This window comes from Parasteatoda tepidariorum, chromosome 2 (genome assembly GCF_043381705.1).
Source record: "Parasteatoda tepidariorum isolate YZ-2023 chromosome 2, CAS_Ptep_4.0, whole genome shotgun sequence".
Classification (NCBI taxonomy): Eukaryota; Metazoa; Arthropoda; class Arachnida; order Araneae; family Theridiidae; genus Parasteatoda; species Parasteatoda tepidariorum.
The window spans coordinates 88070114-88092851 of NC_092205.1; the positions used below are offsets into that span (position 1 = coordinate 88070114).

The window sequence follows — 22738 nt, forward strand, 5'->3', positions numbered from 1 at the left end:
TTTTCTACTTTTCAATTTTAAACTTTTGCAAAAAGACATCAAAATTATGTTGGATGCAAAAAAAATAAATTAAAGCTATTTTATCTATATAGTGATTTTTAGGGCAAGGGAGGAAAAAGACAATAATTAGCAATTAAACTTAACAAATTAGCAATTAAACTTAACAAATTAAACTTTTAAAATTAAATTTAATAAAAAAAAAAGTATACCAGCGACATTAGTAGCAGAAAGCTGTCTACACACAACGTTGCAAGACAAAGACTGAATACAATTTCTTAAAAAAACATTATAAGTCAAGGAAAATAGAACTCTGGAGTTCCCCTTCACGACTCTCAAGCACCATTGAATCAGGAAGTTGATGGTTTCAAGATGAGCAATGATGGAACGAATTATATATATAATATCAGGGCTACATCCCTGTTATCTTGGGTTGTTTTTTGCTCAAATAATTACGTCATGAACCAAATAATTCTTCACAAGTTTTATTTAAAGGTAGGCTGGTGACTGTAGCAGTTCACACCTACTCTCCACTCTGGAGGGGGGTGGACAACACTCTGGATAATTCTGGTACAGCTTACATGGAAAACATCATACAGCAAAAGTCATGCAAAAACTGTTGTTCTTGCATTAAATACTGCAACCAAAAGGGGTAAAAAGGCCAGTCGTGTGCATTCCTTGTATCCCTACATATCATCCAAAATCACTTAATACTTCCTTATATGGAAGTGAAAGAAGGAAAGATTTTAAAATAACTCCTCCTTTGAAATATAAATCTAATTTGTAATTCATTGGTATGTTTTCAGCCTTGAAGTCCCAAAATAGAATAACTCTACACCTATTCTTTAACCAAGACATTTTATGAAAACGAAAGAGTTTCAATGCTATTATTAATACAAAAATATTTTTTATAATTTTTGTATTATATATGTATATATATATCAAAATTTTATTATCTACACACATTATTAAGCATATATGAAACAAAGGCAGTGACTATAACACTGATCTTTGGTAAAATATCCTTGTTGCAATTCTGCCGACTTTTGACAACAGCGCCACTTTGCAGAAACTAATATGGGCAAAGAGTTTTGTTCAGTAGCGGTAATGTTATTGAAGCAATTTCTGGCATTGGTACGATATCTCCGAACTATCAGATCGAGCGTAAAAACTTAACATTAAGAAATCAGTGTATTGTAGGTCAGGCAATGGCACTTAAGTAGAAAAGAAAAACATCAATGTAAGGCATACCGGGCAAACCTACAAAAACATCAGTGTAAGATATACCAGGTAATAGCACTAATTCTTACAGGGAAAAAAACTGTAGGGTGTTTTAATTGAGTGATAGCTCTTTCAATTTTCTCTTAAGAACTTCATCGGTTTTATGACAACATACGTCATAGTCTTACAAAATAGAGATACATTATGCTGATTCTGGATGAAAAACATTATCATTTCGATATTTCCACGTATAAAAAATAATAATGTTGATAAATTGTCACAAATCAAAAGGAATAGAACAAAGATTTAAAGGGAAATAAAATGTGAAACGTGATATAACTTTTTTTGCAGGTTTTTTTCATCTTCATTCATTTTTCGAGTTCATGTTATATTCATTTTTTTTTAAAAAATACACTCTTATTTTACGAAATTTTTTTTTTCAGGTATAAAAAGAAAAAATTAATGTATAGTGAATAATAGCAAGCATTCAAATTTACTATGCATTTTTCATTTATATTGCAACTCACACACCGTTNAAGGGGACTCTAGCCCATGATCCGTCTACCACCGAGGATATTTCACGTCAGCACAGTGGTCAGTGCTAGCCCGATATCGACCAGCCGTCGCCGGGTATATATATATATTAATTATTTAAGGCATGGTTATACTTTATTAACATTTTCAGTTTTAAAGTGATAAGTAAAAGTACAAAAACTCAATGTTCGGATTTATAATTTGCATATTACTATTTTTTACAAATTATCAGAAATTAATATGTTTATAATGCATCTGTAAAGCAAAACATTATCACCAATTATTTCCAGATTTTTAGTGAATTTAGAGACGCCCAACGATCCTGCTTGGCAGTGTGTCATTCACACTAAGATGTGGCTCCTGAATGTTCTGAATGAGTTGAAAGATACTCACATTACATTAGGTACAGTGATTTCTTAGATTTCCCTTTTCATACTTAATATTCATGTGTTAAAATTTAATAGTTCTGAAAATATTTAATACAATGTTTTTTCTTTTCAATATTGTATCATTGAACAAGATTTAGTATTTTCAAGTTATGAGATTGATGCAGAAGTAAATTTTGATTTTTCCTGTATCTCACAAACTGATTTAAAGATTACTTTTGTTTTAACTAAACAGACCTAAATATACAGATAAATAGACATACAGACCTAAATATACGAAGCATGTTTTGACTAGTATAAATAATATGTCCAATTTTAAAAATGTTCCAATTTTCTTTTAATATTCACAGTCAATTAGATTGAGATACTATTTAATTGAAGGGATAAAAAAACCTTCTTTATTTATTTCTAATTCATTTTTTTTCATTAATCTAATGTTATTGAAGGAATGATTCTCTTAATATTTTTTTAATTGCTTAAATTCCAGTATAATTTGTACATCTCATTATTGTTTTCTTTGATTACTAATTTTTAATATGCAAAAACTCAAAATATTTTTCAGCTTCCTCTCATGAAAAGCGGGAAGCAGGAAATAGTCTGTCTCAGCTGGATATGCCACAGTTAGTCAAATTCATAGTTGAAATTACAGAAAGATTTAGTGAGCACTTCCCAAATTTGTGGAAACTTGGACAAGCATATCTTGGAGGGCAACTGCATATTAGAGAGGTTATATGTTTAAATTTTATTCGTGAAAATTATTCTTTTGTTTTTATAAACTTATACTTTTTTGTTTTTATGAACTTATACTCTTTTGTTTTTATAAACTTATACTCTTTTGTTTTTATAAACTTATACAATATAAGTATTGTTATTGATCTGAGAGGACACGTACTTGTTGTGCCTATTGGAACCCAAGCTTTATTATTTAAATTCTTCAAAATACTGTTTAATTCATCAAAATTAACTGTCAACTTTTCTTTTGAAGCAGAGGAATCAGTTTGGTATAAAATCATCTTTTAATTTATGGCTGAAATTGTATTAAATGTCACAATTGATCATCTGCACATATCATTCAAACAGAATCCATTTTGTCTGTTTTTCTGGGCTGTATCATTTGACAGACAGCTACTCACAGTTTTTTAAGAGTGGCAGCCCTTAACCGGCCACACTACTGGTACCTTTTTTCACCTGTACCTAACTCACGTGGTGGAATTGTTATGAGTTCTTTTAGAATATTTTGATCTCTGGTTTCCTCTTATCCCCGTTGATTTGTCACTCTGGCTGCCATTGTGTTTCAAAGAAAGCAAACTTATACATTTTCCTATCTTTGGTTCGAAGATAACTGCAACTGTATAAATAATGCCTGAGATCTAGATATACACCCAAACATTACAACTCTTTTGTTACAAAATAAACAGTGACCTTTGAGAGTTTCTGGCAAATTGGTAATATATATAAAGTTTTATATCTTAATTGCGGAAAAGAAAGGCATTTTAAGCTCATTTATATGAAGAAAACATGGTGCATAGCGTTTTTTGAAAAGTGCTTAAAGGTACTTATTTTCGAATCTCGTATTTTGAAAGCCCTTAAAGATGCTTTTTTTATTGGATGTTTTTAAATAGTGCTTAATTTTCCCTTTTCGAAATTGAGATTATTTTCTTTACCATGTCGATTTTCGTCACGCATTATACAAAAGTGTGGTTTTCACATTGTTTTATTCAACGCTTTCACAATTCATTCAAGCACAATGCATTTCGGCGTACAGTCGGTCTGTAGCGTATGGAAGCGCCAATCATTTTACATGTTTAACTAAATACTTGCGTATCCGCATGTGGGTCTAATGAGCTCGGTTCGGTGACAGTATTGCTCTTACCGTCTCTTGTACACCTCTGCAGAATTTTGCAAGATATTCTCAATTTCAGGTTTCATTCCCCCCTCTGAAATCGACCCGAAAAATCTCGATCTTTTTATGGTGAATAATATAATCAAAAAAAGATTTCTTTGTCGGAAACTAGTTATTTTATCATGATCATGCAAATTCTTTGAGAATTATTTCGCATTTTGTTATTGTATATAGTGCTTTGAAAAGTGCTTATTTTTTGTTGTAAAATTTGACTATGTACCTTGATTATGTATTCATATAAATATCCAGCAATATTATCTCACCTAGACTTTAATGTTTTAGAATTCTGATGCTTCTGATAAAGTGGGTCTTCCAAAGAATATTCAATTCAAAGTATGTAAAATTAAACATTAAAATTTTTAATATTTGCTTTCATGAAATTGATATTTACTATATTTTTATGGTGTAACTATTTGCTTAGAATATGGTTCTGGAGGTATCTCAGAAAGTGTGTTGCCTTATCCGTATGGGGATTCTTCCTGATAGCCTCCATGCCCTCTCAGTGCAACAACTTCAAGCTTTGGGATCTTGGCCTAAAACTGAAAATCTCACTCCCTGGCTACCACATTGCTTACGTTGCATCAGGTACTGTAATAGTCAATGATGGTTTATGTAGTCTTTAAAAGTTTTAAACTCATAGTTTTATACATAAGTGCCTGTGTAGTTGGATTTTTTTTACATTTGCTCAACAATTTGAGCATTGTTACCAGGGCCAGATGTAGAAATGCGGAGGATCTAGGCACAGAATTGTCACTCCCNTTGTCAGCCCCCCCCAGGTTGTTACTTTAAAAAAAAATTATCTGTTGTTTAATAATGAAGTGCTTCTAAATTATTTATAATATAAATAAATTATGTTATATTAGTAAATTCAAGCTTATATATCGATTTCAATCTTTGTTAACTCTTAATTCTAATACACAATTTTTAAGGAAAAATAGAAGAAAAAAATTATTTGTGACATTTAGGAGCCCTAGGCCTGGGCCTCACAGGCCTTATGATAAATTAGGCACTTAGTGCTACATTCATTAATTAGATTTTTTGGAAATTAATTATTTAAATTATAGAAATGCCTATCTCTCATTGAATTTATAAAATCAGATCATTACATTTGACTAAGCAAATTCTGCAGATAATCCCCAAAGGGAAAAAAGATCAATCATATATGTTTTTTCATGTTAAAATACATCTTATTTATCACTCGTTTTCATTCATTATTATATATAAATTATACATATAGACTCACTCTTATGGAAACAATATGCAGCATCCCATGCAGATTAAATATTGTATAGAATTTTCAATAGACATTCTACGTTCAAAATTTAGTGTCATAAAAAAAATTTATTTTTTTCTAAAAAAAAAAAAAAAAAATACTGCTGAAATTTCTAGAGAGATGATGTGGTGTTCCATATTCATAATTCTTAATATATATTTCAGGAAGCTTTGCCAAAAATTTAAATAAACAAAATTGCATAGCTCTCAAGTTAATATTTAGAAGAGAAAAACTAAAAGTTTTAAAAAAAAGTTTGACAAATTATTAAGGAGAGAGGAAATTAAAAATATCAAAAACAATTTTGTTGCTCAAAACTGAGAGGAGATGATAGGTGACTAATCAAACTTCCTTTAATATTTTTTTGCTTTCTGCTTCCATTGTGATTCATTAATGTCTTCGGTTTTCTTCTCATTCAAATTTTAATTAATGATCCCAAATGTATATACAATTTTGACTTCATTTTTGACAAAAAGTGTAAAATATGAAACAAGAGTTGTGATTATGATACACCCTGTATATATATTTTACCATTTTTAATTCAATGTCTTTAACATGTTCTGCAGCATTTTTAGCATATTCTTAAAATAGATGTAACCTAACCCTAATATTTGTTCATATATGCATTTATGGAAAGTTTAGCTTTTACATTTCTGCTAAATACTTCTGTCAATTTGGCAACTAAAAAATTAGAAAATGTCTATCTTTCTCTCATTGTCTTTTTCTTTAATTAAATTTGTTACAAAATCTGTAGGTTGGAAAGAGTTAATAAGGGTCTTTCGTTGATTAGTCTGAAAAATAAAATGTACATGAAAGCTGTTATCTCTTGTGATGTGTATTGTCTTTATTGTATTATGCCTATCATCACTGTTCTTCGAAACTATAAACTACCAACTAGAAATAAACTGTTTGGTCATTTTCTTAAATCTCTGCTAGACTAAATGCCTGTTACAGGGTGCATCGCCAAATCTTTCAACAGAAAATAAGCACATTTTAAGTACTTTTTAAGCACTCCAAAAATATTTTTAAGCACTATATCCATTAACAAAATGCAAAATAATTTTCAAAGACCATGGTTATGATAAAACAACTGATTTTGGACAAAAAAACCTCTTTTCTTGATTATATTAGCCATTGTAAAATAACGAAATAAATAACAAAAATCGAAAATAAGCACCTTTAAGCACTTTTTAAAAATACTACGCACCATGTGTTATATAAATGTCTAATATCTGTTAGACTGGCAAAATTTAATTGTTTGCCTTTTATTGAAATAAATGCATATAAATCTATTATGCATGAAATAAAGATAAATTAAACTGTTGAATAAAACAAAACAGGATGAATATGAGCTTTATTCATATTTTGCTTTCATAGATAGCGTAAAAAATTATGCTCTCTTCTTTTTGACATAATGCTCTATTACTAGTAGTTACAAAATTCTATTTATGTTTACAATATTTTTAAACAAAATGTTTGAAAGTCTAATTAAAATTATTGTTTACCCAGTTTAACTGAAATTCTCTTATCTAATTATGTAATAATATATTCTAGAGACACTTTTTCTCTGATTTAGGAATTGCTACTCTGCTCTGTTAAAACTGGAAATGCCAGATGATATGCTCAACTCGATTCAGATGTTAATATTTGACTTGAAAGTGCATGCAATGAAAACTCTATTCCAACAAGCTTCCCATGGTTGGCTTAATTTTATTCTTATGGAGAAATATGTATTAAAATTTTTTATTACTGAAATTTTAGCAACAATACAATGATTATTTTTTGAGTTTGAAATTTTAATACATATTGTAATAGAAATTTTTTGTTCATTCCATATAAAATACTAAAAACTTAAAGTTCTTCTTAAGCACAGCATAGTAATTTGAACAAAGATGACAGATTTAGTGGAAGAAATGTATCATTTAATTTTCATTAAATGTATCATTTATTGTTAAGCATAAAATTAATTAAACGCAAAATATAAGCTAATTTCAGTGTTAAATCCCCTTAAAAAAATTTACTTACAATACCTTCACTGTACGCTTTTCTAAATGTTTAATTACGTTTTTTTATGAAGTTTCTTTTTTAAAAAAAAGTTCTAATCATTTTCTTAAACTCAAATTGGGTAGTGTGATCTATCTTGTATTATCGATTTTGAAAGTGGAAAACATTCTCAATAAGCACATTAAACTTCATAGGATCATGACTCCATGAGGTCATAGATACACCTACACATTTTTGTGATGAGCAGTCTTCACAAAAGTGTGTAAGTGTATATATACAGTTAACTATCTCTTTACGACTGCTCGACTTGTTAAGTGAGCATTACGGACAGATCCCATTTATGAATTAACTATTACATACTCCTTTCATAATCCTGATACTCTACTAACCAGTGAGGACAGTGATTTTCATCCAAAAAAGATCTTTTTATTCCCTCAACATTTTTATCAGAAATTTTTTGTTTATAAGTTTTTTAAATACTAATTTTAAGTGGGGAAAATTAATTTTTATAGCAATACACTGGAGTAAAGAGTGTGATGCATTTTTGTTTAGGGTTTGATAAGAAGAAATTTGTGAAACTAGCATTTTTTTACGACCAAGGATTGATCGAGTTATTGTAAGCTTGTTTCTGTATGATTATAGTGTACATAGCAACTTTTTTCAAGAGCTTATTGAAGCCATGTGCCTTATTGCTTTGCCCCAGTCTTTATGATACATATTATGTTTTGGGAGTTATTTCAGATTATGAATGGAAGCCCTAATCATTCATTTGTAACTAATACATAAAATTTTTAACAATAATTCGAGTATGATTATTTGATGGACAAAACATAATTTAAGGAATCATGTTACTAATATTAAATTCTGATTAAATGGGATAAACATTTTCGTTTTGCTTTTACTACTTATAGATATATGTAAGAAAATAGTGCAAAAAGAGAGTTTTCTTGTTTGGGAATAATTGCATTACCTAAAATTTTGTTTGCTACTTATTTTATATAGCTGTAGATAAAAGTTGTTTTTTATCGTTGGAATTTTGAATCTGAAACTATTTTGAAAGGATTGTAAGAAATAGTTAAAAATTTCAATTTAATTGTTTAGCTTGTTCTAACTGTACTCATATTTATGTTTTAAGTTCACTTAAAATTAAAGCTCTCTTAGATCGCATTAAATGACTTTAAATATGCAATGAATTAATGGAATTAAATGTTAGAAATACAATTTTTTTTGCATAGATTTCAACTCTTTATCATCGGTCTGGAAATAAAATTATTTATAAAGAAAATTTTTTAATCCAAAAATACTAATAAAATTCTCACCTTTATCTCTTATTTATTTTCTGCAAGAATTAAAATCTAATTATATAAACCAAACAGACAATAATTTTGCTTCATGTAATTTTTATATGAATTACTTTACAGATATTCAACATTTGAATGAACGTGAAACTTGGATTGTTGAAATTGATGATACAAATGGAGGGACAACACAATTGGTGAGCCTCAAATGTATAAATCAATTTTAAAACATGAACGAGTAGTGATTATCTTAATATTGAGAAATTAGTGTGACTTGTTAAAATCTTATTAAGTATAATGTTTTTATTTTATTTATGAAAGTTTTAAAATATTTTTGGTGATTTCTTGTAAAAATATGAAAAATATTAACTGTAAAATTTTTGCAGTTGTGTATAACACCTATGCTGTTATGTATATAAAGTTATTGTAATTTTGAGTGGTTGTTAACGTTAGTAAATTAAATTTAACAATTTTATTATTTATATTGTAAGATTCACTATATTACATCATCGTGCTTGAAAAGCTAAATGCTGTTGAAATGAGTTATAGTAATGTTTCTTTTCTCTTAGCCTTTGCTCTTTGAGAATAGGGTTGTAGAAACACTGCAACTGGTGCGTGAAAATGTACTACAACATGGACCAAAAGAAAATGATGTAAGTGTGTCTTGCTGTATTTCTCTGTATGTGGCTTATTACAAAGAAATATTTTTTTAAGGAGACTCTCTTAGTTAATTTAACATGAAAAAAAGTTTTTTTTTTTAAATAAAATTTTTATGATTTTAAACTTTTTAAATAACCATAGATTACTCAAATGAGCATATTTTAAAGTTTATTTCTCACAAATGCAACTTTTACTTATTTATTAAACTTATGAGCAATGGTTACATTGTCTATTGAAGTTAAAGCTGGTGCAGACCTGCCAAATCTCAGGCTTTAGGCCTGGGTCTCAGGCTTTTGCATCCAATCTCAGTACCTCAGGCCACCAAAGTATTTTCTCAGACTTTTTACTTAAGAAGTACTATATTAATCTGAGAACCTGTGTACAGTTTGCATACAGCTCTCAAAACTTTCCTCTTGTCAAAGATTTTCTAGTTTAAGCATATTTAATTTATCTTTTTAATTCCTTTTTAGATTTTTTTTAATGTTTTGAAGCTTAACTAAAAAAAGAGGTTTAACAATATTTTAATGAAACATGTACAAAGCACTGCCTTAATAAAACCCATGATATCTTAAATTCATGATAAATTAGTAAACTTTCCAGTAATGTTTCAATTCAAAACAGAAGTTTTTCATTCCTTTGATAGGATCAATACAAAAAAGTCAGTTGCTAGAAAACTAATACCTTCTGTATGTTGCCCAGGTTAAAGCTGGCAATATGACGCATCCCTCACAGAGATGCGATCTCGAGAGAATCGTTATCCGCATAAAAATCCAGACTTAGTTTTGTTCTTGTTAAAATAAACTATCAAGAATTTACTGGGAAGGCAAATCAGAAAGTGTTTTAAATTTTTTTTATTTAACGTTTTTAAAAATTGTCAAATCAAGCTTTCAATCTGTTTTTTTTTTCCTTAAAAAGTAGATTAATTTATTTTTATCTTTTTAAGGTAGGAAGTTATTTACATAAATTTAAAAATTTTTTAAATTTTTTTATTACTTTTTGTTATTTTTATTTTTTGCTTATTATAAAAAATCTCAGACATTTTGCTTTTCTACGGTTATGGCGGCTACAGTTATGGGATGGCTTTTTTGTGTATTCAATGAGAAAAAGAGTGTATAACAAAGAAAATTCTGTTTCTTTTTTTTCCTGGGGGATAATGGTTGGAGGGTTATATGGGATTAGTTGATTTTCCTTTTAAGAAAAATTGAAACTCCAAATTCAAATTTTTTACATGCAACTGCTAAAGAGTTTAATATGTTAAATTTTCTTCATTTAATGTGCCTTCTCCGAAAATGGACTATTCTTAAATTACCAAAGTTTACACTGTGCCACTTGAAATGGTAATGGAAGCTTCTAATTATTGCATTTTAAAGTGGATTAAACACTAGAAAAACTCCCCCCCCCCATTTTTTACCTATATGTCTCATTTTATTTTTAATCTCAATTCTGTATTGTTAGCAAGGCTGAAATAATTTTTTATTTATTTTTTTGTAGATTCAAAACTACTGAATTAAATTTTTATTTATTATAAATTTTTTTAATAAAAGACTATTTTTGTAATACACTAATTTTGTCTGAATAAATTATACCATGTTTATTTTTGACAGATATTTCTTCAGTTAAATGTTCAAGGAGCTGTGAAACAATCTTCTCAAAGTATGCTTCAAGCATTTGCTATTTCTTTGGAAAAAATGGTGCAGGAAATCAAGAGTAAAGATGATCGGTAAGCTCTTGCTATTGCTACTCATTACTTAGCATCAGAGACTGCTGGGTCTAAAAACATATGCAGGTCTGACTTGCCATCAGCCAAGCTGGCAATCACTGTTTAAATTAATTAACGATCTATTGTTTCATAAATTGTAACAAGTATTCACATATCTGTTACTAATGAATGTTTTTTACATGTTCTTAATTTACTTATAATTTACTCACCAAATTTTGTCTGTAAACTTTCTGTTATTTTTCAGATTATTTTATTGATGATGGTAAAATAAAATAAAGTCAAAGTAAACTTCATTCTGTAATTTTAACTCTTTTAATTTTAATCACAAATTCATATAAAGTTTTTGGTAGATTTTAAAGCAAAATTTTGTGAACATAAATTTTTTCAACTTAACTGCTCAAACTGTGTAATGTTTTACAGATTTCGTTTTGAAATACTAAAATCTTCAATGAAAAAAAAATTTTAAACATTGGATTTTTTTTTGAAATTAGGGATGTAATGAATAGTGATTTGACTGAATATTCGGTACTCGGCCAATAAAATGGGCTGAATAGCAACATTTTTTCAGAAGAATCATTAATAAATATAATTTTTTTACATGGAAAAAAATTTTATCATTATTAAAAAACAGTAAAAATATCATTAATCCAAATGTTAGGATAATAAAGATAATTAGATATTATGATGCTTAAAAACATTTAAGATAAAAAAAACTGTCAAATAGCTATTAAAAAAAACTTAAGTTGAATATAGAAAGAAATAAAAGAAAAAAATATCCTCTTAATTCTTGGAAAAAAAACTTCAATGCTAAAACAATATTTTCTCGAAAAAAATTATCCATAAAACTTTAAAATATAATGTCTATGAGAAACAATTTTAAAAATGCTGTGCTATTATAAAAACGCCTATAAAAAACTAAGATTATATACAAAAGCTAAACACAAAAAAAAATTATCTTAAGTTTTGAGTCAAAATTTTAAAGCTAAACATTTCAGTTTTCAAATTGGAGTAAGAAAAAATTGAAGATTAAAATCTAATGGGGACCCTTTTAATTGCAGCTTCATAATAAAAAATAAAGTTTTTTGAAAAAGAAAAAGTTGGATAGAAACTAAAGAAAGAAAAATTGTTCTTAATTTTTAAACGATAGATTTAACGTTGAAAATCTTAATTTAACTTTTTCATCCTGCTGTATTATAGTATATTATATTAGTACAGAAAAAAGTGACCTTAAAAGAATAACGTTCATTAGAAACGTTATTTAAAAAATGCTGTCATAATAAAAATGTTGATAAAATGATAAAAAAATCAAAAGATAGATAGAAAAAAAATGTTCTTAGTTCTGAAATATAACTTTAGCATTGAGAATGACAGTATTCTATGTTACTAGTTATCTGTTTTACCCTTCAAGAAAAAAGTGACAATTAAAGAATAAAGTCTATGAGACTGCTCCGTTAACATGTTTCGCTTTAGTTAAAACAGACCAACTAGCAAAAATGAAACAAAATAAATTTTTTTCCATTTTTAGAATATAATATTTTGAAAGAGCGATGAAATTGACTTGCCTGAATATAGTTAAAGAAGGAAAAAAACGCCTGTAAAAATTCATGTTTCAGTATAAAGTAATCTAGTTCTAATTCTTTAAATTTCACTTTTCCATGTGTCTTCGAGAACATAAATTAACAAGTTTTAGTACTTAACAAATATGTGTAAAAACTATTTCTAATAACGGGTAGTAAGGAATAGGATTTTAGATTTTTCTTTATTCAATCTCTGAAAGTTTTCCTCAAAAATACTTTATCTAAAAATAATTTTCCAAATATTACTTTGCTGAATATTCGGCAGAAGGGCCGAATACCAAATAGTGACTGAATATTCAATGCATCTTTAGTTGAAGTTAAAGGAAAAATCGATAACTGAGCTGTAAGTGGGACCATCTGTTTTATTGCCAATTTATTTTTTACATTGCAAAGAATTGATTATGATGCTTTGCTCGATGTTAAATAGCCTATCATTGTTTTAGGCTATTTTATTCAGCTTGAAAACTATCCATGCAAAATTTATCAACATTTTATTCTATTGTTTAACAATTTAGGTAGCAAGTAGAATCTGGGTAGCAAATGATTTCGCATAAAATTTCTTTCTTTTTTTATTTAAAAAGTGATTTAAGTTGTTAATCAGTATAATTAACACTTTTTGTTTTACCCAGATCTAGGTTACTTTTGCAGAGGTCATTCAATCAAAATATGTTTATGGATGAGGACAATGAAGTTCCTTCTGATGTAAGTGTTTCTGCTATTTAAAAATCGGAGTGGTTTTTAAACAAATAAATCATACAAGGGTTGGCACTATCTATTTTTCTAAGTGTTAAGCTATGTGTCAGAAAAGACGTAACATAATCACCAAATGATTTTGAAGTAATCATTTAAAAAACACCTCTTTTTTTAAAAATTAGGATAAATAATAGTAAATAAAATAATTTAAATAATAAATAATTTAAATAGTAAATAATTTAAAAATAGGGGTATTTGTATTAACAGGGTAGATACCCTGTTAATACAAATACCCCTGCTCAACTTGATAGTCATGAAAAATCATGGAAAGTCATGGATTTCGGTATTGAACAAAATTTGTCAAAAAATGTCATGATTTTAACTATATTTTTTAAAAAAAATCATGGAAAGTTATGGATTTAGGTTGCCAAAAAATCTAATTTTTAAAATGGAATTTACCCCCCTTCTAATATCAGTGTTATGAATTTCTGAATTTGTAACAGAATCCCCACTCATAGTCATATTTTATTAAAATATAAAATGTTTTTATCCTGTTCTTTAAAAATTATGGTGTTCAAAAAATGAAAGAAAGAACATCAGTTCTAGAGCGAATTATCTTTTGAACTTCCCTGATTTCAGAATTTTTTCTATATATTATTTATTATTTTTATTCTATCAATTTAAAATTCTAGTTTAGACTTTTTATATTACACTTTTAAGAAGAAATAAGGTTCAAATAACTACATATATTTTCTTTTAGCTATTTTATTGCTTCAACTCTTTCTTTACTCTGTTTTTTTTTTATTTATTTTTTTTAATTTTTTTTTTTTTTTTTTATTTTTTTTTTTTTTTTNATATTTTTATTTTTTTTTTTTTTTTTTAAAGTTTGAAATCAATAAATATGAAGATGCACAGTATAACAGTTTTGGTTATACCTATCATTTCAATTAGTGTAATTATAATGCTTTTTTTAATTTATTGTTTTGTTTTTGTTAGAGAAAATAGTAACCTTTAAAGGAGTGATTTTTATTGTAAAGTTATAGGGTAAAAGTATTTTTAATATTCTAATATATTTTAAATTAGATCAAAAATTTTAAAAAAGCACAATTTTAAAAAGCACACCCCCATGTTTGACTCACCATTTTTTAATACCAAAATTCCTAATACATTAATATATGTTTATGCATTTCAACACTTTTTATAATTAGTTCTTAGAGTTATTTCAGATATAATTTGTTCCCTTACATTTTTGTGTTTCTTTCAAACAAAAAAGTGTGTGTGTATAAAGTTATAAAACCATAGAGAAAGCATGAAAAAAATCAATGAAAAGAGAAGAAGGAACAAAAATGATCAAAATAAAATATTTAAAAAATATATGTATATTAAAAAAAATAGTATTAAAAACCCGGCAACCCTGAGTACTGACTTTGTAATTTGAGTAGCAACCCTGGGTAACTTCAGCAGTAGAAAAGAGCTTATAACATTTTGTATCGAAAACAATTATGATATAAATTTTTTTGACTTATGGCAGCTTTGATGACAAATAATTAGGAAGATAAAATCTTTCTTAATTTGTGAATTTTGATTTTTGATTGACTCTGCTTTTTTTTTTTAAATTTCTTTTTAGGATGCAAAATGTCTTATAATATTGAGCAATTGTACTTATACTGTAAAGAATATCATTCCCAGATTGCAGGATAGTTTCATTAAGTATGGATACCCTGACATGCAACTAGTTATAAAGGTATTTATTCTTAGACTTCCTTAATATAAATTATTATTTTTTTTAATCTGAGTATTGCTACAATTTTCTAAGCTTTCACAAACTTCTGTATAGTTTATGAAAATCTTTAATAAAAGTTACGAAGATTAATACTGTAGGGAAAATTCTTACGAAAAATATGATAATCAAAATTTTCACTATTCTATTTGAGTAGTTTTAAAAATTTGTGTTCTCTTAAAATGCTTAAGATTTTTTCAAACCTGTAAGGATTTTTTAGAATCTGAAAATCTAAAAATTTATTGAATTTAAATCTTCTTAGCTGAATTTTTTCATTCAGTGAGTGGTACCCTCAAGTGCTTTAAAAATGTATTCCGACCATACAATACATATTATTTTGTACTGATGTACCCCTTAATGTGTGCGCTGTAAGTTTAGAAACGTCCTATATATGTTTTGTATGTTGACTGTTAAAGTGAGCTTATTGCATGCAGCATATTAGTTTGAATCAGAATATGAAAATTAATGTGCATTTTTTCTTGGATATTACTTTGCAAACGGGGCTTTTTTTTTCTTAATTACAGCAACTACTGAACATTCAGACCTATTGCTAAATGACTAAAAACGCTCATAGCTTTTATTTGTAAATGAGTTAAACACTTTTTAGAAATTTCAGGGCATTGAGTGCTAGTTAAACTGCAAGTCAATATATTTTACTGCAATACATTAAACTTTTATATACCTATAGCAAATATTTTCTAACTTTAAGGGTCAAAAAAGGAAAAATTATTATGCTTTATAAAACAATAAAAACAATGACTCATGAAAATAATGATAAAATTATATAATCTGATCTACAAATTTAATCTGTCCTTTTTCTAAATTTATTTGTGCTTCTTTTTAGTTAATGTTAATTAAAAGACTACATTTTGATAATTCTTTTATAACTTTTACTGTTTTTAAGTACGTATATTTAATGACATATTATCTTAGTTTTAAAAATGTTTTAATATTAAATTAAAATAAATATAAAAACAATTTTAGTTTAAAGGAATGACGAGCTTAGTGGAAGAAACAGATGAAACAAATTTTATTAATTTTGAGTAAATGAGAAATAAAGTTTATACGTTTCTCATTTTTGTTATTTCACTCAATCTTTTTGTTTTTATTATATTTAAGAAGATAAAACTCCAATATTTTTTTAAATATATTTTATATATAAAATTTTTTATACATAAATTTTTTTTAAATTTATGTAGTTATTTGACATTAATATGTAATATGTATGACATTAATATGTATGTTTTTTTAAACAATTTTTTTTATATAGGAGTATTTTTAATGATTATTGTGCTTAGTACCTGCTTGTTTTCATGGTGAATTTTGAATGTTTTTAAATGAATGTAATTTTGTTTGAAAAGCTAAACCATATATGCATGTATTTAGACTTTCATGAAATAAAATTTCATCCATTTCAGTATGAAACTATCATTCAGTTTTATCTAGTCTTGTTAGTCCGAAAACCATTCTGAAATGAGGCAGTGGGAGCTCAACATTTGTGCAGTAGATGTTTTACTGGTATTTATTACTTAAATTTTCAAGAATTCGAGCCATGATGGCTCAGGGGATAGAGCGCTCACCTTCCAAGAGGCATACCGGGTTCGAATCCCAGTCGATACGAATTCCGCATCTGGCTTGCACCAACCACAGTGCTGACATGAAATATCCTCAGTGGTAGACGAATCATGGGTTAGAGTCCCCTTGCTGTCAGGCTAACCATTGGAGGTTCTCGTTATCTTCCTCTCCATGTAGCGCAACTGCGGGTTAGCTCCATCCAAAAGTTTGCCATGAAGGCAAATTTCTCCCAATACTCGATCCAGGAGTTCCCTTGTCTTCGGGTTCATAATTACAAGGCTACAGTGTTGAACATTTTTATTTGTAAACCCATAAAATTGGGTCGGCTGTTCAACGATGGTTATAAAAACAAAATGAAATTGCCGAGAATTTAGTAATTATTAATTAAAAAATTTTTTTTCTTAAATAGTGCCGATTGTGGTCAAAATGTTTTATTATTTTGTTACAGCAAAAGGTATGTCTAAGATTGAGTAAAAGTATTTTTATTAGTTTGAATACAAAAAATATCTGTAGCTGTGGAAACACAGAAATTATTTTCATTAAAAATTATCAATTTCATTCTAAAATGTCGCTTTTTAATTTCTGAAACTTCTAAAAATATGTTTTGCCTAATCTAATAATATAAAGCCATCAGGAAGAGCAACGAATAATTATAATTAAAAAAATTGGAATTTTTTTAACTGCATTAATTTTGTCAGTATATCTCTCTTAATTTTGTGCAGTATTTTGTATAAGAATTCAGCTAGTAGTAACCATAACACTGAATTGAAAAATTTGCATAAGCACAAAATAATATTTCTTTTCAATGCAACTTTCCTTTTGAAAAAAAATTAAGTTTATTAACAGGGCCGTCTGTCTGAAACACAAAATATTATTTACTAGAAGCAATAAAATTATATTATTTAAGGGCTATTTTTTCTTTTTCTTTTTTAAATATTGATTCCTAAAAGAATCTACATTCTTTTATAATGTATCAAAGCTGCTGTTTCAGTTTTCCCATTTTCTCTGGAGTAACTTCTCTCTGCCTCAACGTTCGATACCAAATAAGTGATTTTCTAGAGTTGTTTGTTGACTATTTGTTGCCATAAGCATTACCATTTTCTTGCACTTAAGAAAATATTCAAATAGTGTCACTTACTTCCTTATATATTTCAATAAAACAAAAATGGGAACTTTTCCCGAGAAATATAAATTTTTAAAAAAACTTTTTCATAACTGTTTTTTCCATTAAGCTCTTAAAATTATTTTCGCATTACGGCTAAGCTAAAATTAAGCCCACGACTGGATAAATGCAATATTTTGTTGTCATTTTCAATTTTATTTACTTTTCTATTTTGTAGAGCAGTATTGCCCGCTTTCAAGAGGTTATTTCTAAGCTATTTGAGGCATATGTAGAGCGCAAAGCTGATCCGATTGTTGGGGCAATAGAACCAAGAATGTATGCTAGCTGTTTTAGTTGGGAATCAGATTACAAGCCAACAGGTCTGCTTATATAATTAATTCATTTAGGTAGGAAAATATTTTTGCTCAATTAGCATCATAACTGATTAGAATTTTTTTGAATTTCTAGGTGTTAGTATTTACATTAAACAGACTATTCTGGACATGAGTGAAATCCATGCAGAGGTAAATATACAATATTATATTATTTTATGTTTTTCAGTAATAAAACATTAATTTGTAAGTTTTTTTTGAAATTATAGCGTAACTACCACTTCAATTGTTAAACAACAATTGTATATAAGACATGCCAACTCAATTTAATCTTGGGATACCTTTTGATTGACCGAGGTTGGCATGGTTGATAACTCCTTTCCCTACATTGGTGACCTGTACTGAACACACAAACTATACTGAACCCACCTACCTCGACAGGCATGCCAATTTTGATTTGAACACGCCTACTTTGATTGACAGTCCACATTGAACAGTTGATATGCTATTTGTAACTGTGTTATCGTCCTCTTCACACTGTTGCTTCTCAGTTTCATTTACATTCAACGAAATCTTGCACACACTAAACTACTAATAGCATCACAGAAGAGACTACATTAAACATCAATTCACTAGTATATAAGACATGCTAACTCAATTCAAACTTGGGGTACCTTTTCATTGAGCAAAGTTTGCATGGTCCCCACAAAATATTAACTTAAGTCTGAAAGAGTTTTTTTTGTTCTATATTTAAAAATGGCTACAAATTATTAAAAAATATATATATATATATATAGTGAAAAATGTTACTATATATCTTTCTGATCTTGCACTTTTTATCATAAATTTTTATTATTGTTTGATTATAAAAGTCTTATATTTTATCTTTAAAGTCTGTAGAAATTTAGGGACTAACATAGACAAGTTTGTATTGAAAGGTATCAGTTTCATTACATTAAATTATGGATAAATTAATTCATGATGTGCCTATGCTTTAAATACTATTATAAATATTTTTGTAAATTTAATTATTCAAACATTGTTTTTAATAAATTCACTTTTGTATTATCCAGACTCTTGATAAAAAGTGTTAATTTTTTAAACTAATTCTCAAAGTATGTTTATTATCTCCTTATTTGAACTATAATTTCTTTCCCAACGTGGATGGGGAAAAATCCAGTAGATTTTAAAAAATAATATAAATTTTATGATAATTGTTGCAAAAGGTACTGAATATTTTACATGTGGGGAATTTTATGGATTTTTATAGTTATCAAAATAGAAAAACTGCAATAGTTTCTTATTAAGATTTACATTAAATGAACTTGAAATGTTACACATTATGTTTACTCATAATTTTGAATAGTGATACGCATTATTCATCAAAGATAGTTAAAGGTTTTTTAATTAGTTAAAAAAGGGACTTTTTCTGTATGAAAATAAACTTAATTTTAGGATAAAAAAGTTTTAAGCTGATTTTTATAAATGAGGCTCATTTCATTATGTAATAATAACAATTATTCAAATATTCAAGCAAATAATAATCTGTTCAAAAATTCTATTTCAATAGGGATTTCTCTGGGAAACTTACTCAATTTTAGGGAATTTTTAAAAATGTACAAAAATCAGAATACTTTTTATTAAACCAGTAGATTGAAATTTTTAAAAAAAAAAATCATTTAGACTTTAAAGGTAAATCCATGATTGAAGACAGATTTTGTTTCTTTAATTAAAAACATGATGATACTTTATGTATGCTTGAATCGAATTAGAGAGTGGGATATTCTCAATTACCATATTCCACCTTATTCAGAGGTAAGCCACCACTTCAAAAATGCTCCAAGAAACAGCAGCTCTGATATGCATTTTATATTATCCAACACAGTCAACCCAATTCATTAAATTATAAATTGATATCCTTTTGTGCCAATTTCTCTACTACATTAAAGGGATGTTGGCTTGACTTTCTCTGACTATAGCTACTTGTTTCATTGTGTAACTCATTCATACGTATAAAGAACCCCATACTAAATATAGAAACAATGGGCATATATTCTGACATACATTTGTGGTCCAAGTTGTGTTGATTATACCTGTTGTGATTTGTCCTTGTATAAATGTAACAGTTCTATTGGAATTCATATGAAAATAGATGATGTTGGAGAAATGATTAGCCTTTTGAAAAGAAGTAGATAACATTTTATAACCTAGCAACTCAACAGTGTAACAGTATCAGATTTAAGTTTTAAAAAGAATTTGCTGTTCATGAAGAAATTTTTTCTTCTTTATTTTTAAGAGTTATTTTTTTTTTATTTGAAAAGCTTATGTTTTTTTTTTATAAATTTCATCATTTAAATTATGTTTTATTATTTAATATCATTATTTAAAATATATTTTATTTTTTTTACTTTTGAGCTATAAAAGAAGTGAAAATCTAATTGATAAATGCTTTACTTTTTTTTAATTCAAAATATAATAAAGAATTAATTAACAAAAATTTTTATCTTTTAAATGCATATAATTAATACATATGGTATTTCATGTATATTAATAAAAATATAGTTGTTTTAGATATTTAAATAGATATTATGACAATCAAATAGAAACTTTATTCAGTTATGGGAAATATAGCAGTGCACGTTTTACTTTTATTTTTCCTGGTGTCAGAAAAGTCAGGTTTCTGTTTTACTTTTCCTAAATTATGTTTTCATTTTCCATTTCCAAATTTTTTTACACCTTTTTATTTTTTATGAGTTCATACATTTTAGCTCCTTAAATATTTTATATAAAAGCTAAGATTTTATTTTATTTTAGCTTGTGTTTTCTTTTATAGGCACATACTTTCATATTCCTTTTTTAATTTATCTTATGTGCTTTATTTTGTTCATCGTCATACATATTTTATTAATTTATAAAAATAACACACAATAATATTATTATTTATGAGCACTGCTTTATGTGTTTCAAACTTTTAAATATTTTGTTTAAAAAGTTTGAAAAGCATAAAGCAAAGCTGTAATTTTTAAAATATAGAGCTTTGCACTTATTTTAATGTGTTTGTGTTTTTTTTTACAAATTGTTGCAGGTGTTTTCTGTTTCTCCTCCTTTTGTGAGTAAAGTCCTCACCAAAGTGGTTGAAGGTGTTGTGGAAGAACTAGCCAGATTGTATGAGTGTGCTGAAAGCTTTCAAGGAAATGGTAACATCCAAGTAAGTTTCATCATCATCATCGATAGCCCAAGGTCGGCCTTGGCCTTCTCAGGAAGATTTTTTCCATGCTAACCTTTTTCCTGCTAGTGTTTTCCAGTTTTTAGTTTTTAAGACCAAAAGATCTTTTTCTTGGCCATCTATCCATCTCAAATTCGGCCTGCCTCTTTTTCGTGTGCCAAATGGTCTGGCATTGAGAAATCTTTTGGTCGTACGATCTTCCCCCATTCTGATAACGCGGACTGCCCATTTTATTCTTTGTATTTTAATAAAGTTAATAATGTCAGGTTCATTATATGAGTTAAAAAGCTCTAGATTTGATCTTCTAAGCCACACACAATTTTTTTGAATTCCTCCAAAAACGTTTAATCAACTATGTAACTTTGGGTGTACATAAAAAAATATTTCACCACTAAACTTGTTTAATTGCACTTTTTGCTGTAAATAACAATAAAATACATGATGCAGCAAAAAAAAATTTCTTCTATCAGCACTACAGTTAACTGCCAGCCTCGGCTGTCTCAAGTAGCTTATTCTATACTGATTGATCTGATATTACTCTCCATCTATTTACCCCTACCTAGCTCAGCCACTTTTCACATCATCTAGTAGATGGTTTGCTTCTTTTTCTATTTCCTTCAGACTTGTGGAAAGTTTTTTCCTCTTAAAAAAACTGGATTATTGTCCTCATACCCATAAACACACAAGGGAAAGATGTTCCAGGACCCAGAATCTGATTGAAATTCTTTGGGAAAAAAGATGTATCGATATAAAAAACGAAAATAAATAACTAATTTTAATAATTTTCCTCTATAAATAATAGTTTCAATAATATTAGCTAAAAATCAAAAGGAGCAAAATTACATATTGCAACGATGCCAAGTTAAATTGACTCAAAGTATATAGAATTATTAAGTTAAACAAAAAATAAAGAAATTTGATCCTTTCTAATCTTGTCGTTGACTGTCTATGTTTATTCATTGAAACTGTAACTTTGTAATAGTCATTTCAAAGAATAAGAAAAAAGGCAACATGAAAGTAATGATTCAAATTTCTTTCTTTTCAGGCTACTCTCAACATTCGAGCTCTGGAAGATGTAATGTCAGCATACAAGACAAATAGTACAAAGTATGTCTAATAATGTTACATATTTCTTGAAAAAAAGTATTTGGAGCAAAACTTAAAGATAAATTAAAAATGTTTTGAGTCAACATTCTAAGACACAATTTTTGCAATAGTACTTATGTATTATCCTGACGATCATTTTCACCAAATCTGAAAATAAACTGAATGTGGTTTAAATTTAAATATTTTCACATTTTTTTCTGAAATGAGTTATTTTTGTATTTTGTCTATTTCTTTATGATCAATCACTATGTAAAATTAAATTTGGAAGATACCAAAATGACTTTGGATAATATATAAGTACCAAATAGAGTTATGCTTTGCTTCTTTTTATGCATAAAGATTTTTGCATGATG

The 22738-nt window shown here is 27.5% G+C and overlaps 1 protein-coding gene across 3 annotated transcripts in view; it reads left to right on the plus strand.

The window, feature by feature from the left end:
* The window catches only part of LOC107438157 (secretory 5), a 42350-nt gene that overhangs the window by 15664 nt on the left and 3948 nt on the right, over positions 1-22738 (plus strand). For all 3 annotated transcript variants that reach the window (XM_043044961.2, XM_043044964.2, XM_043044963.2), the window contains 14 exons: positions 2043-2155; positions 2701-2864; positions 4324-4374; positions 4463-4626; positions 6888-7009; positions 8737-8810; positions 9183-9266; positions 10878-10993; positions 13200-13272; positions 14891-15007; positions 17959-18100; positions 18189-18244; positions 21138-21260; positions 22324-22385. In XM_043044961.2, coding sequence (XP_042900895.1) covers positions 2043-2155; positions 2701-2864; positions 4324-4374; positions 4463-4626; positions 6888-7009; positions 8737-8810; positions 9183-9266; positions 10878-10993; positions 13200-13272; positions 14891-15007; positions 17959-18100; positions 18189-18244; positions 21138-21260; positions 22324-22385 — 1461 coding nt within the window. The remainder of the gene's footprint in view (positions 1-2042; positions 2156-2700; positions 2865-4323; positions 4375-4462; positions 4627-6887; positions 7010-8736; positions 8811-9182; positions 9267-10877; positions 10994-13199; positions 13273-14890; positions 15008-17958; positions 18101-18188; positions 18245-21137; positions 21261-22323; positions 22386-22738) is intronic.